General features: G+C 33.2%; 1 protein-coding gene across 1 annotated transcript in view; it reads left to right on the forward strand.

Moving 5' to 3' along the window:
* The window catches only part of Ser (protein serrate), a 477847-nt gene that overhangs the window by 413816 nt on the left and 45673 nt on the right, over positions 1-18358 (forward strand). The window contains exon 8 of the mRNA XM_085948044.1: positions 14220-14333. Within this exon, the coding sequence (XP_085804170.1) occupies positions 14220-14333 (114 nt within the window). The remainder of the gene's footprint in view (positions 1-14219; positions 14334-18358) is intronic.

Consider the following 18358-nt stretch of genomic DNA (forward strand, 5'->3'; position numbering starts at 1 on the left):
ACTAACCGGCCACACTAACGTGATGTGATAATAATACAATAATAATACTTATTCATTTTTAACCAAAGCCTCGGTTGAAGAAAAGAATATTTCACAACAATGTTGACGTCTCAATTAGGCGGCACAGACAATAAAAAAAGAACACTACATCCGTCGACCAATCACAATCGGTTACCGGTCTACCAATCACAATTTTATTGTAGATCCAATTTAAAATTTATTGAATTGTTCTTTTTCTTTATTCTCATGGAGCGGATAGACAAATCATAGACAATGTAATAATAATGTTTGGTATACACATACACTCAATCCTGACCATTTTTGAAGCTATAATTATTTTCCACTATAACCCATCAACGAATTACTGAATATTATATCGTTTTTTTTTCCCTAAATTACACATTTTTTCATGTGTATAATTATATGTGTCCCTCGTGCCGTCAACTACCTACTTTTGAAAAAGACATATTATACCAGCAACTGTATTTCTCTTCGTTCTCGTTGAATAAAAAGACAAATTGCAGATTAGTTAGTATTTGAAATTCAATTAAACCCTGCCTAGACCAGACCATAATAGCAGGCTGTGGAGATCCGACAAAAATAATACAGACTTTTTCAGTCAAACTTGTTTGTTTCCATTGAACTAAGAATACAAATTGGAGATAGTTTTTAAAATTCGATTACTCAGAGCCTAAACGAAACGATAATGAATTAAAAATATTATTCTATCTATAACATATTTAAAGTTATGTGTGATTTTTAATGACATAATTTTAGATAATTATTCTGAAGATATAAGAATATTTTTTATTTAATATCTATTATGGTTTCTTTAGGTAGGGCTTAATTAAATTTTAAAAACTAATACATACGATATCCAATTTGTATTCTTAGTTCTATGAAAACATATTAGTCTTAGTATGACTGTCAAATTTTAGTGTGCACTATCTATGTCAGATATCAACAGCCTACATCCACCCTTCGCCATTGGTATTTCTGGTCTTCTAGAACGCCCATGTAAGAAGTTTCTCTACTTATGTACAGTCTACGAGAATATTAATTCACAATAATTCTGATACAGTTTTTTGGTGTGCTATGTAGTTTTAATAAATTATGACCACCGCCATTCATAATACCTAATACAGATTCGATAATTATTTGGGCACCAACCGGCTCTGAGTAAAAAATGCCGGCATTAATTATCACAGCGGTGAATTATATCCAATTCCTCTTCTTTTCGATATTGTATCATATAGGTGACCACAGTTCCGAACTCATACACCGGATGTTTCACAATAAATTATTATTTTTAATTAAATTAATTTTTATTCAATAATAAATTGAATACTACACAAGGCGTAACATTATTCATTGAAAATATTTAATTAATTATTTTTTATTCAATACTGAATAGGTATATATTCAGATAGATTCTTATTATTGAAAAAAAAACTGTCTACGAAATTCTGGACGCAATTTTTAATGATGATCGGAAAAACTGATCGTATTGAAGATATTTTCTTGGAAGGAAGAAAAATAATTTAAAAAGCTCTCACGTCGGATGAAAAAACGTTGACAGGAGAAAAGATCACCTCAAATTTTGCACGAACTAATAGAATTCTTCTTCCACTGAATGTGACCCAACCAAAGGGTTGGACAACACAAGCATAGACTCTCCCAAACCAATCTACCCCTACCACACTCGGTCTTAATCATCCATATCATGAGATCCAACGTTTGGTGTGAAGCATAATCTCTGTTTATACCTGGGAATGTCTCAGGAGCAGTTACTCAAGTGTGCTTTGACTGAGTTTACATGACTAATTAATTATCTTTAATTCATTGCGGTATGTCCGGGACTAAAACGAAATACTGCTTGTTCGACAGTGCCGCTTTACGGTAGCGAGTCATGATACCTTACGAAGGTTCAGAGCAGCCATAAACGTATACTGAACTTTGACAACAGACGCTTGAAATCCTCTATTTTTTTTTTTAAATAATTTTATAAATTAGTAAAAACTTTTAAAAAAAAATGGAACTATTAGACATTTAACTCACATAATTTTCAGTTCGTGCGAGTGCTTTTATCCTTTACTACTAAACCTGTATATTGATCTGTAGATAGATAAGTACATGACACCATGTCACCGTTAAGTTAATGTAATTGAGGCGTCTAATTACAAAAAGCGACAAGTCCACAATTTAATATTTTCGGGAAACAACGTTTTTATGTTTCAAGCTCCAATTATTTGTTTTAACGTGAGATTATTTTCTCCGTTGTATTATATGTCGAAATTAGAAACAAATGGCAATTTGTTTCAGCCGATAAACTCTTAAATGTAATAAATATAGGCAAAATAAAATTGGACATAGCGCTATTTGTACTTCACTTTTTAATTTACGCCGCATAAGGCACATATTTCCGTGGCACTGTCATAAGTTTACCAGATGCTACGGCATGGGAGACGCCCTTTTCAATATTGAATGTTCCCTTATTGGTTAAATTAAACACGCGCGAAATCAACCAAGCTTTAAATAATATGAAACACGGACTTAGCGCTTTTTGTAACAAATCGAGACTTAAAATATTTTTTTTCGTAGGGTTATGTCGCGTTTTGGAATTTATAGATCAATACATATTGTGTAAAATTATACAAAGAATACATGCGTATTGTTTCTCGATTTTGACTAAATGTGGACTTATCGCTTTTTGGAATTAGACGCCTTAATTCCTCTATCCGAGAAACGAATAGTGAATAGCGATAGAATATTTCATAAAATATGTCTAATACGACCCTGCCATTTATGGGCATGGTGTTAAAAATATTACAAAAAGTGCTTCGGTAATAAATTTATATGTTTTTATTATTCACACTACATTTTCCTATATGAATACTGCATGATTATTTTTATACTTTCCTTTATCCCATTATAATTGGAGTTTTATTATTATCGATGTATAGGTATTGTAATACCTAATTATACACACGTAAATCATAATATTGTATTCCAATCAATATTAAAGTTAAACACGTTTTCACGAAAAACAACTTAATATAATGAACAAAAAATCAAAAATAAAAATGTTCTAAGCTGAGAGAAATGTAATATTTCCATTGTATTGATGCACACGTATAATATCAGTTAGATATATTGAGTAGTATAAATCAATGAGTAAAAGTGACATATTAATAAGTGAAAATCCACCAGTTTTCGGATCAGCATCAGGTCATTTCTGAATAATTCTCCGATTCCACAACACTCGTTTCTCCACCACTTCACTTGTATCATCTACCAATGACAGTTCTCTGGCGTCCATGACTAAACTTAAATTATCTCCCCGGCAAAGTCTTAATATTCCAGCTGCTAGTCTGGTAATCCGTTGAGCATCTTTGGATTAAAAAAGTCGCTTTTCCGTTGCGGGTAATCCACTTAGATATATATTATTATTATCATGTGTGACTGGCATATGACATTTATCCAAATTCATCATAAATATTAATGACTCAATATCTCACGAAATGTCCATATATATACTCCTTGGCTAACAATAGACCTCGAGACCTCTTCAAATATAAATACCATTTTATTAAGAAAACACATTCCTTTTCATCGAAGCGTTAAAATGATCCAAAAATTTAGTTTGTTATTCAAAACATCACAAAAAAACTGTTTGTCATTGTGAGGTATCTTACTTAGTTATTATTACATATTTTATAGAGCTATGCCGAAAGTTTCTTTATATTAAATTAAATTAAAATAATTACAATCGGCAGAATCATGGCTAATTACTATTAATATTCTGACATACATAAGTATTATAAATACTTCGTCCAGTGTATATTCACTTAAATATAATTAAATCATCAGCCTGAATCTATCCACAGCTGGATGAAGGCCTCTTCAAGCTGATTCCACGTCTTTCAGTCATGTGAGTTGCGTTGCCACGTACTTCCACAGAAATTAATCATTTCATCGATCCAGCGGCCTCAGGGTCTACCTTGCGGACGTTTTGTACCTCTTGAGTACCACTGGATGGCTAGATTTGTCCAGCGCTTATATACCTACAGCGAATTAATTAAATATATAACTATAAAGGGTCCACATTTATCGCATTTGGCTGGAATACGTGACGAAATACATGTTATACCATTATCTGGGATTTGCGGTATATAGGCTGATGTATCTATATTAGATGAAATTATTCACAGAAAAAAGCTTGGATGGAGTGCTTTTGACCACTTGAATAATGCTGTCAAAGGTGACATCCCACTGTTCAACGAATGTGTACTTCCCGTATTCACAATGCGTACAAAACATCGACTGTTAGTCAAAAAGAGATCTATAAACTTAAAATAAATAACACTGCTTGATACGGAGAGGTGCATGCTGATAATAACTCCCAAGAACAAAAATATGAAGATTGTATAAGGGAACAATTATTATTAATAAGGGCATTTGAAGTAATAAAATTTGTTCAAAACTTCAAATGGAAATGTGCGGGACAACTCTAAGAAGAGATAATCGGTAAATAAAAATAACCTAAGCATCCATTTATTCCCAAAGACGTACGAGACGTACGGATCGATGAAATAACTAAGTTTTTCAGATGTAATCGGAAACGCAGCCCATGGAAACGAAATTAATGTAATCAGTTTGGAAATACTTTCACCCATCAGTGGATAGATCCAGGGTAATAATAATCGTGTAGATGAATTATTATCTGTCCATCGGTTCTAACAGTCTAGTAAGAATATTGTCCATTCATAAGATCCATGCTCTGGATCCGGACGGAAAAATATATAAGTATGTATTGCAAATTTTCGAGTCGCAGGATTCGAGCCCACAGATCTAGAGACGGACATCTTGTTACTAAACACCACGTAAGCAATTTTTAGTATCAACAATATCATTGTTAAGGTTCTGAATACTTCTGTTGGGTTGAAAACCGATTTCGCATTCGTCCGTATATATTTAAAAAGATGGCGTCAATGTTGGTCGGTGCAACACCAAAAGTGAGGTTAGAACTACACGGGAGGCAGGTAGCCCTACCAATTATCAATTACAAACAATGACGACGCATAAAGGGGCTAACGATGGACGAATTTATAATTCGGGCCGCGGACACATTTTAATATGATAATAAAAAAAATGCATGCGGCTCCAACTTATCCGACATATTATTATCGAATTATATTATTATTATTCAAAAAGTTTAGCCGACCGCATGAATTTTTCCCATCAACCTATACGTTCGAAAAGTTTAATTGAGCGGTTATCTCGATGAGTTGCCAGGTTCCTAAATTTCCCCAAATTATTTATTTTTATTTTTATTGATTTTTTGTATTCACTTTTTAATTAATAACTGAAGACTTTGCATAATACCTTGAGGAAATCATTTGTATTGAAATACTAGACAGCGATTTCAGAATGATTTTAATTTGGTTCAATTGATATGTAGGTAAGTATATAGAAATATATATATATACACTCTGTGGTGGCACTATTGTTTGACATTAAATAAAAATTAAAATAACGGACTGATTCGACCTTTTGCTTCGGTTACTTAAACGCGTACTGTTATATTTTGTGATTACATGTGATTATTCATCTAAATAATGATGTTTCATCGTACTTATAAAAAAGTTCTTAAGGCTTGCAATATTAATACCATTTAGATATTTTTATCACAGAACACGAGTGTGAAACTTGTTATAAATTAACATTTAGTGCGAAATAATTTGCAGTTGATTTAATAATTATCCTTATAAACCTGCGTCAAGTTCCTTCTCATTAATTTAGACTTAGTCTTAATATTAGAAAGAATGCTATTTCTGATAATATTAATTTATTTATAAATTATTATACAAATTTAATGTAAAGTTGTTAGATCGTGACTAATTATTATATACCACCACCAAAATATAGCAGTAGCTTTTTAACAAAAAAAATCCAGACTACCTAACAGTTTCCCTCCAAACCAACCCCCCCCCCTACTCTACCCCACACCACACTCATATTGCGAGGCCCTACGCTTGATGTGAAGCATCAGCAGTTATTTACCCCTGAGAATGTCTCAGAAACAGATGCCCAAGACTGAGATCGTAACGCACTCAAGTGTATTTTAACTGAGTGTACTGTGATTTAATTTAATAAAAAAAGACATGTGAGAGGAGCACGGAAAATTTACAAAAATAAATGATTCTCATTAATCTCCAGACTGTAAGTAAGTAGAGAAATAAACTTATAATGTTAATATTTTTAAAACCTGACAGCTGCTGCTAACGTCGTAATTTGTTTTTATACAATCTGACTATACATAATATAATATTCCCGACGATTTATATTCTGTTCCCGTAAACGCGGTTACAAACGAATGTTAATGATATAATATATTAAAATATTATGTTGATGATCGGCCCTTATAGTCCAGTGCGCATGGCACTTTCCTTTCATCCAGGAGCTTCGGGTTCGAACCCGGTAACGTCACAAATCACAATATGTTTAAATGATATTCTCGCAGCCTGGGTGTTTGTGATTGTTTCAATTATATTACTGATTACAACACTACTCTTTCACTATACTACTATCATTGAGTCCCATGACCTGTTGACCTGTTGACCTGTTATATTGTTAAAAATAATATATGTATGTATATATATATATATCATAATTTATTAATGATCGTAGGCCTTTAAATGACTCGAAACGTATTTATACTTATATTATTTTTATAAAACGCAAACAATATAAGTAATAGGATTATAAATTACTTGTTTTTACTGGTATTTTTCAAACTATTAAACTATGTAGTGTTATAGATCTGTGCGCCCGAAAATATCAATAATTTCGATTCAGTTTATGATTTTAACTGAAAAATCCTCGGGTATTTTCGATACCATTTAATGTTGCGTATCATCGTAATTCTATGACATGGCAACCCTTATTATCGTTAATTTCACTTTAGTTATTATTTCGAATTTCGAATCCAGCGAACCACAATCTGGCTCTTAAATAATTCTGGTTGACTAAATTTGCATATTATCGTTCGCAAAATATCGTCCTCTTTTAATTATTGACTTTCGATAACTAATCGTAATGCATGGAAAGGTTATTCTCGTTAAAAAGGAAACTTATTACTTCGAGACAACCCGGTTTCATAGTCGGATAAGTGAGTTATCGTAATCGGTAGGTATTATACCACCCATCAAATTTATTATCATTAGATATTATTATTTCCCTTTTCTCTAAAGAACGTATGTATTTTATCGCCTATATAATTTCAAACTTTATTTTTAAATAATTTAATAATAATAATTCTATGTAAACGAAATTCTTTCAGTCACACTCGAGTAATAGATATAATTTAAATAATTCGATAGACATCTTCTCTGCGGCCACAAAATGCTTACTTACAAGCGATGATTATATTTATTTTGTGGTAAAATTATACTTCTTTTGATGGAGGCTGTTAAAATGGTGCTAAATCGTTATTAAATTGACATAGGTAAGCGACCAGACTACCGCCCGTTTCTCCGAAGTGCGGCCACCTCATTAACGAAAGAGAACAATCTTGCTGCGATTCTGAAGAACAATATCTCGAAAAAATAACAATCCAATTTAATAAATCGAATGAATAGACAAATTATTAACGAATTAATAAATTCAAAAATAGAATAAGTATGTAGTGAAAGTAGTTCATTGGAAAATTTGTGAGTATAGATCTAACTCTAACAGATATTCTTCGATTATTTTCCGCCATCGTGACGGAAATGTATAACTTAATTTGATTGGATTTCTTTAGCAGGCTAATGGAGTAATGAAAGTAGCTACCTATGCACCTACAGTGTTCGGTATTTTTTTTATCTATAGGCGTTCCCGTTAGTGTTTTAATTCTCGTAATATAATTTTACAATCGACATAAAAACTAATTGGCGGCCAAATAGTTTATTAAGAATTAAAAGATTTATCAGTCTCAATTATTCAAAGTGCATTTTATTACACATAAAAAAGACAGAAATATTCGCACCCAAAATTGTATACTTATTAAAAAAAAAACTCTTTAAACATGATATGACATTTAATTGGTACTTGATTGGAATAGTATTTTTTACAATAATTATAAAACGAAAACTTAAAATATTAAGAGCTTTTCGACTATTTCTGATGCCTGGTGGTAGAATGCAGAAGCATTGTCGACTGGTTACGATGGTTTTTTTTCTTCCGCCACGTGGTTGCTGGAGACCAGCCGACAGTGCGCGAAAAGCCTTCCAATGTATAAAGTAAAAACCACATAGGTACTTACTCTAAAAATGATTTCACATCTAAAGCATAAAAAATAACATCAATATAATATACCTATTATTTCGTCACTAGCGTATCTACAATTTAGTTTTTGTTTCTTCATTATATTGTACAATATTCTACATTCAAATTTTATAATAAAATGGAAAAATGTAAATATATAATAAAAGAAAAATGATTTCGTCATTCAGCTGTCGGTGTTTCTAAACAATTTAAAAACATTTGAGTAATACTTCTGTAAACTCATCTAAAATACAACTGATTTGAAGATATTTTATCGAATGATTGAATTACTCTTAAGGTTCTAAAATTGATCATTGAAAAAATATGAAATAGCTCCAGAAACATTCATTATAAAATTACATCTCATTAATCTTGAACTATCATAATATTATTATTATATAGCACTTCCAGAACCTGTTTCATAGTACCTATGTATTTTGGTGGTAAAGGAAGGACAGATTCTTATTGCATTGGAACGGTATTATTATCATTTGAAAGCAACTATACTAACACCTAAATGAGTCGCTTGCACTGCCAGAAAAATGAGACACCATTCTAGATAAACTGTTCGAGTTTCGAAAAAATCGGGCCTTCGATAAATTCGTTGATTAACTTTGCTTAGTTTTTATTAAAATCCATACCTGTTTAGCACAAGATTTCAGAATCAATATTGTCGCTTTCATTGTACCTCATACGCAACCAATAATATAGATATAACTCACAGTTCACCACACTCATCGTCAATAATACCGGCAGACTAAATAAATGAGATACCAACATATTATTATAATAGCGATAAGCAACCTCATTTTTAAAACTATTTATTTCATATCATAATATGCAGGTAGATAGTTAGGTACTTGAATCATTTCAACAAACGTAATATGTTGTTAGAACCCGTAAATCATAAAAAAGCGTTTGAACCGATTTCTGTCGTGACTTGAAATGTATTTGATTTATAGTTTCGACGATTATAATTCACATTTTAATTGCCCGATTGTTTATAGTATGATATGTTACAGTTGCACACTGAAACAAGTGATTTTAACTATAACTGGTGATCGTCTAGTTTTGTAAATGCTTAATGAAACAGAAGATTCACGTCCAACTGACTTAATAAATGATACAGTGTATTATTATTACTACTGTCAAACAAGAATTTCTTGTCGACGCGTTAAAACTGTGAACTAACAATAATTCCTGTTTTGAAATGAGGAACGTCTCCAAATTTATCATTGTATTGTATCCTTCCGTGGTGACGTATCTATCAATTTATGTAATTTGAAGCTTTCTATAATAAAAATATGTCTAAAACGACCGAGAGTGATGTTAGAATTATTATTAGTAAACTTTTGGTTTATTGCGAAAAGGGAAAAGAGTCAAATCTAAAAGGAGAGCCGATACGTTATTTAAACGCACCTGTAGCACGCGTTGCCGCCATGACAGGTACGTCACTGAGAAGTCTTCTATATGCGACTACAGCGTATAGTATGCGTACGTATATTGTGGCTTTAGACTAGTTTCGCGACTTATGGATTTAAATTTTCTCACATTTATTTTTAATACATTTTCCTGTTAAATTAATATTGTAAAGGAACTGATACCATTGTAATGATATATTTATACCACGTATATTACGGTGTATTATTATAACCATGATGTATTGACCAAAGCAGACCCGGTTTGATTTTTGTTTGAAATTTTGAGTCGTTTTCGTAAGATGCGCTATCTCCCATCGAAAGCGGTAACGTAACGTTGATATTCTGTAAAATTTGAATTTGTATGCACTTGTCAATTAAATGCATGGTCGCAGCGCAGCCATGACCGTGATCTCTTCTGGATAAAAACTGTTTTCTCGTGTCAGGCTTATTAAGCACAAATAGCGAGGGTGTAAGGTTGGTCAATGCGCTTCCTAGAGATATTTTTTTCTGACCATGTCCGATCCTAATAGGATCATATGGGCCTCCACGAGTAGAGGTTTGTATTAACAGATTTTGTTTTTTAAGAGAAATGGATGTCAGCCACTTGCTCAACCTATTAAGTCCATACCCTGACTCACACACAAATTGAAAAACAATATGTGTACTTGCTAGACCCAGAATTCGAACCTGAGACCCACGGCGTGATAGTCCAACGCTTATGCCGCGCGACCACCGTGGGCGTATATTGTATCATTAATTTTTCTCAATGATTATTTTTTGATTTCTTTTATGGTGTTAACCGTATGTATTTATTATCCATATTGAAGCGATTGGATAAATATCCCACCTCCATGTAATTCTATTAATAATACATATTTATATCATATAGAATTATAATTAATTTAATCGTTTATGTGTTTATTTAATATCTTTTCGATCATTACCGCAACATTTCTTAAAAAATAAACCAAAAAGTCAAGAATCATCAACGCAGAGCACTTTAAGCAGCTATGTAATGTTGTATCCCCGCCACTGGGTGCGCGGCAACGAGAGCTTAAACTCTATCAACTCAGGTGGGTGTACACCTTAATCGCTTCAAAATTTTACCACAACCCCTATTTAAAACATATCAAAAACCATATAAGCACACGCCAAAATCGCGATGCCCTCTACGCGTTACATAACAAACGAGAGCATACTTTACCTTGGCAAACGCATTGGTAATTATAACTTTTATCATTGGGCCGGGTATTGGTTTTGGCGCGTTTTTATGAACTGGTTTTTTTAATACCGGATTCGAAATAATTAAGATTAAATAACGCCTGGGGATTGTTTTTTTTACGAGGGCAACACTACACGTATCTCTGCGCACTTTCTTCCGCGCAGCGTTCTTTATTCGAATGTTTTTTTTTTAATTGTTCTTCTTTTGAAATCTTCAACTGTTTTTTTAATGGCACCGTCATACATGCTTTTGGGCATTATGCAATTAGTTCAATATATAGTTAAGTATTATTGCCACACACTAATAATCTCTCGATAGACAAGCCAGAATCGATTAAGAGATTTGCAATAAATAACATAATATTAAATTTAAATAATATATTTCTCTGTGCTATGTTTATTGTCTATATTTTATCAAATATGTATTTTATAAAAGATTTTTTATGAAAGGTAATTTGTCTATGGTATAAAATGTTTTGCAGGGTTGCCATATAAATTTGTCAGTATTCACGAGATTGGCAAAAATGTATGAAAATCAACAATTGAAAAATAGATTAATGACCTTCAAAACGTACTACCGTTATAATATCGAAAGTGTTACCTTTAATCCCATATTAAAATACATATAATGAGATTCACTGAGATTTCAGTAAATATGGCAACACTAACTTACAGTTAAACAACTCGTTTCAAAATATAGGTTGATTGGTTGTAAAATAATACGACAAATATTTCGATTTTAAAACGTAACTTTTATAAAATATTTTACGCAGGTGATATTATGTTTCTCGCGTTGTATAAAAGAGGTTATCTTCAAAGGAATTCTATTAAACATTTTATAAAATATATTTGTCAAAGATCTTTTATTTTATAGTTTACCAGTCATACACTTTTTATTTGCTCTATGTTTATAACTACATTACATATTACTGATAACATTTTTCACTAAATGTTTAGGATTCAAACAGTTTTCATGTGAAATAATGCTCAATAATTCGCTGACGTTTTCATTCAATAATTATATTTTAAAAATAGTTTGACTAAATACTACTAAAGAATAAAGGATAATATCTATACAAATATACGGACGCAAAACCAACTCGTATAAATAAATGGGTAGACACCTATACCAATATGAATCTTTATATTATAAAAAAGAAGAAAACTCAGTACCAAATGTCAGTTTGATGCAGACCGTTTTTCAGGCGCGCTTGTATCGGATTGATTAAGTGTCCGAGCTGGTTTGTAGGTGCCTGACACGTACGGGACTCGAATCCCAGAATCTCCTGTTGGAATTTAAGGCAAATGCCCTCTGCACCTCGATTTGGAGTTGACACGAAATGAGATATCCAGCAGAATGTTCTGCGAACCCATCTTTAATTTTAATCTTTTTATATTAGAAGTAAGATTACGCCAGATTAAAATGATTCAGCTGGGATGAACTCGTTTAACTGATCGGCAAATCGCCGCGGCATAGACGAAACTATTTTGTTTAAATATTGTCTATTTGATTGTAACGTTGATCGAATGGGTCACTTTATCGAATAGTCCTTTTAAAATATATAACTCTGATTCTTTTAATAAAATCGAAATCCGCACATTGATATTGTGATTAGTCAAAATGATTTGAAGAAAGCAGGGAGTTCATGTGATAGGCAGTTCGCAGTGGGCACCTACATATTATTGAAGAGAGACCTGGGTCAGAAAATTTATTGAATCGCTCTGATACACAGGGCAGCGATAAAGTAAAAAAAAAAAAACAATGATAGTCACCAGGGGAAGGGTTAGTAGGGTCGAAACATAATCATAGTCATAAACATTATTATTTTACCAAGGGTGACTCTCGTAAGGTGTAGTAGTGCGAAAGGTACTGGCTTTTCATCAGGGGGTCACAATACAGTTATAATATGATTTTATTAAGACCTAGGTATTTCTGTGATTGTTTCACTCCTTCTTCTTCTTATTGTGCCATCCCCTAGCGGAGGTCGGCCACCATCAAGGCGATCTTATCTTTGTCATCGGCTACCCGGAACAGTTCAGTGGAGCTGCACTCGTACCAATCACGGAGGTTCTTAAGCCACGAAATGTGGCGCCGTCCTCTGCTACGCTTACCATTGATCTTTCCTTGAATGACAAGTTGGGGAATGCTGTATTTTTGTCCTCTCATAATGTGGCCGAGGTACTGTAGTTTCCTGGTTTTTATACTACGTAGAACTTCTCGGTCCTTCCCCATTCAATTGAGAGCTTCAACATTTTGTCACCCGGTCAGTCCAAGGAATTTTGAGGATGCGTCTATACAGCCACATCTCGAAAGCTTTCACTCCTACTACTACGTTAATGTTTCACTTATACTACAGTACCTACTACCATTCATGGCCCGTTTTAGTATTAAAAAATATATAGAGAACGTACTCTCATGGACGTAACGATTTTCATAAGAAAATCACAGTGGATAATCGTTCTAATTTATAACCACTTTTCTTTCATACATCTAGTATATTCACTGATCACATGGCTAACTTCTGTCTAACCTGGAATGTTCAAATTTTACACTATATTAATATTACTATGTGTATTTTCATAATATTATGTATTGTTTGCTATTTTTTTAATGTCGACTGACCTCGTTTTATTCACAATTGCTTTAGATATCTAAAAAAATATATATGTAGTAATTGAATATTATGTAGTTGAAATGTGGATGTAGGGGATGAGGTACTAATAATACAGGGCTCGAAATCGAACGGAACGCACCGGAGCGCCGTTCCGGTTCATGAAATTTCTAAAATTATCGCTCCGTCTCGTGGAAAAAATATGTTGACCGTCTGAGCTAGATAGGCCATAGAATAGAAAATCTGACAAACTTATTTTCATAAAATACACATACTATTTGATGACTGTAAATACCTTCAGAAAATTTGTCGAGCGCTCCGGTTCGTAAACTTTTCCATTTCGAGCGCTGTAATAATAATAAAATTAACCGCGCACCGGGTCTGCAACATTAGTTTACTTTCTCTTCGCCCATACTAGAGGAAAAAAATACTAAAAGTGAACCTAGGGATAAAATAGGTCTCCTCGAACTCTCAGTCGGCGACGTAGAATGCATGCGAAATTAAGACGTCATGACTACCATCTTTTACGTATCATTTTCGTCATAGGAATATAAACAAATGATTATGTGTCTGAAATATTCTGAAATAATTGTTAGTGATGTTGTTTTCATTCCTCACGTAACGTTATGTTAATAAAATTTCTTTTGTTTTGTTTCAGATATTGACGAATGCGCGTCGGCACCCTGTCAGAATGGAGGGACGTGTGTTGACTTGGAGAATGCATTCCAGTGCTCCTGTCCACCAGCCTGGGAAGGAGATCTCTGCCAATTTGGTAAGAAGAACAATGAAATAATTAATGTCAATATTTTTATACAGGCAATAACAAATTAACTAAACTAATTCTGCTCGAACGCTTAACTAACACAAGTTTCTCATAGATCGGCCGGGTGGGTTACAATTTGCGCCCGTGGTATTTTTTTTTAGACCATGTCCGATCTTAATAAGATCATATGGGCCTCCACAGAGTGGAGGTTTGTATTAGCAGATTTTGTTTTTACGAGAAATGGATGTCAGCCACTTGCTCAACCTATTAGGGCCATACACTGACTCATACACAAGTTGAAAAAACAATACGTGTACTTGGCAGACCCAGGATTCGAGCCTAGGACCCATGACGCTATAGTCCGACGCTTAAGACGCGCGGCTATCGTGGGTGTAATTGGCTTAAAGTGGGGGGCTATTGGCTCTGAGTGAGTGCAACAGCTTCTATGTTGGGCCAAATCAAAAGACTGCAGTAAAACTAGAGAATACCTTTATATTAGAACACCTTCAACTTTAACACAAATATTTCGAAACACTAATGTCAGGTTTTTTTAGAAACCCAATCCTTAATGGAACTGTCAAAAAATTCTCGGTGTCCACCCGAATTCCGGAGTGGTGTAGGTCATAACTGGAGAGGGCTGACAGGGCTCTAGCCTAGGGGCCTGGGCTGTGGGGGGCCCGGCGTGTCGGGTTGACCAGATAAGTGAGATAAACACACATCATAAATTAGCTTTAATAGTAAAAAAAAAGTCGCCTGCAAATATACCGCCGAGTATTGTGAAAATATGCAAAAATAATTATATGAAGAAGAAAAAGAGCCTATAGCTATAATTTGTGATTGTTCATCTATAAATAATCGTACATATGCGTACATATTTGGCTGTCAATATATATAAGTACAATAATTGACGCTGTCTATCTTTTCACATGCAGATTAACTATTTTTTTTTCGTAATGTGAATGCTTTGGTTTCGGTACACGTACACGTATATGTTATGCACATTGCACTTATTATTTAGGAATTAATAAAAAATACCACATATTCAGAATAAATTCAATTTTAATAATTGGTGCATTTTCTTGAATGAGTGGATCATTCTTCTGACGTTTTTGTTGGTGGTCATCATTAATTTTGAATCATTAAATGCAGATTTGGAAAATTTAACATGTATCAATTTTATATCTATAGTGCATTATGTATCTTCTAGTATACATTTTAATAATACAAATTGAAGGACCCAAAGCTAAACGGAAATTAATCACGTTATGGCAAAACCGATTTATGATTTAACTTGTTTATAATACCTTCTCTATCGTCACCAAAAGGCTATTTTTTGGCAACTTAGTGACAAATTTATAAATAAAAACTTTACTCTCCTGTAAAGTGGCAGATTGTCGTCAAAAGTCTTTTTGGTTGAGTAATATTGATAGCATGATTCATGATGACATGAAAATTGACTACCGAATTTTCATTGTAGAATATGTATGGTTTTAATAATAATTTGAACCTGTCATCTTTTTCATGAACTTCAAATAACTTTATAGCGTCCAAATATAGTGTCCGCAATAAATCTTATATGGAATCGCACGCAATGTCCACTGCGGTCACAGCTAAAAATTAACGCAAAAACAAGCTGTGACAGCACGTTTGAAGAGTGCGAATACCGGTGGAGCGACTCTCACCGCTTTTGAGTTGGTGCCATCATCGACTCCTTAAATGGAAGTTTACATATTGAATATTTATGATGTGTGTATACACCATAAATTTCTGACTTTATTAATATCTAAACATTATCATTACCACAAAATGTTCAGTGGGATATATCCACTTAATATCTCATAAATGTACTTTTACGAGAAGTTGCTGATAGTCATTTATTCCATAGTACATACCAGTGGTTTACCACACACCATCCGATTCACTGTGGCTCACTGTACATGGTTAATTCATCAATTAAATATAACATTTAAAGCAGGGCTCCTCAACTTTTTTGAGCTGCGAGTGCTGCGACGCAGAATAGGGGGGCGCCGGACGAAATTCCGAAGGCCGAAATCCCGAATGGCCGAAATCCAGAATGGCCGGTATCCCGAAGGCCGAAATCCCGAAAAATAAAAAAAAAACAAACAGCAACAATTGCGCAATCTCAACACTTATATTGAATTGCGCAATTTTTACAAGAGAGACAAAACCATTTTTTGTAGAACAAATGGGTTTTTGTCTTTCCGGAAAAAATTGCGCAATCTTAACACTTATCATCGATTGCGCAATTTTTGCAAGTAAATTATTAGTTTGTATTTTTTTTTATTTTTCGGGATTTCGGCCTTCGGGATTCCGGCCATTCGGAATTTCGGCTTTCGGGATTTCGGCATTCGGGATTTCGACCCAAACCCAGAATAGGGTAATAGTTTTGGTTTCGTCACTAAGAAAAATATCTTTTTTTTTAATCTTTCGTCCTTGCCATTTTCCCTCAATATAAAAATCTTCCAAAAAACCATCCAGAAATTAGTCTGAAACTTTTTTAACTCTTCCTGCAAAAAAAAAACTTGAATATCGTCAAATTTTCCGGACAAATGTCGTTAGATTGTGATAAAACAGACCGTATTTTTTGATTTATTTTAGCTGCAGTGTCTATCGATCTCTCTAACACACACACCTCAAGATAATAAATAGGATACCAGTTGCTGTGAACCAAACAGCGAATGAATACAACAGAATAATATCATACTTTTTTAAATACATATAGATATATTTCTGTTTTTGGTCCATTTTTCCATAAAATTTTTGGATATTTTTAAAACCCATGAAAACGAGGTTTAAAAAGTATACGTCAAAATATTGCAAAAAAAATGAAAATCCAGCTTTGTGACAGTTTTAATCTGTGATCGAAAATACAATACTAAAATAAAATTACCACAAAACACCAAGGATTCAATGGATTGGGATAATTTATGTCACTTCAAAGGCAATAAGCATTTCTCGTTAAAGACATACTATAATCACAACTACATTGTGTAGTCTCATAATATTGTGCTATACTTAGGAACTAACATTACAATTAACCTAAGTGGAATTAAAAACAAAAACAAAAAATCGTGGTTTGAATATGGAACATACATCTAATTCGTTCGTAAAATATAATATTAGGTACCTACTATGTTCCAACACAACAATATTCAAAGTCAATTAAACTATTAACACGTATTTCGTTTGGATATTTAAATTCGAATTGGATTAAAATTGGAATTGGTATTTAAATTTTGAACTGCGCGAGATTTAAGGGTCACCACAAAATGCCGCACGATCAATCAATGCCGGTGTTTGTGTGGCGAGAAATGAATGCCGTTGAACTGGACCGGTCGTAATAATTAAGAGTGCCAAAATTTTAACGGCACCGCAAATTATGTGATTGAACGATTAAAATTTGCAAACCAGGAGTCGCGCATCTTTTATTGACTAAGTTTCAAATGCTTTTCATACTTATAACCAGCTGGAAATATGATATTCAATGATAATTTCACAAATCTTCTATTTTTGGCGCGCTTTGCTTGAAATGCAATCATATTAGAAAATATAGTAAAGGCGAAATAATAGTACCTAAGGACAAAAAATGATTTGATTATATTTCATTGGTCAATAGACTTGAAAAATCGGATATTATGCATAGGTATCTAACTACCTAATTATTCACTAATATATTATGTCGAAATTAATATAATATGTACAATAAAATGATTCCATCGTTAAATGGCAGATTTGTACAGAGAAAGGGAAAATATTCTGAAAATTTAATCATTAAAAAAATGATAGTTTTTGCTTGTGGTAATATTACATTGTTTATTATTAACTATCGATAGTCCACGACTTCGTGCACGTGAAATACGAAAATCAAAAGTAGACAGATATTCAGAATGAACGATTTTTTTTAAACAATGGGATAGCTGGTGCACGTTTGGATTTAAGCGCGCGTCCTTGAACCCAACCGTGCCATTCCTATAAATACCCGGTCAATCAATTAAGACACGTACATCGATGTC

This window comes from Rhyacophila brunnea, unplaced genomic scaffold (genome assembly GCF_057557595.1).
Source record: "Rhyacophila brunnea isolate RB1 unplaced genomic scaffold, BYU_Rbru_1.0 scaffold_20, whole genome shotgun sequence".
In the NCBI taxonomy this organism is placed as follows: Eukaryota; Metazoa; Arthropoda; class Insecta; order Trichoptera; family Rhyacophilidae; genus Rhyacophila; species Rhyacophila brunnea.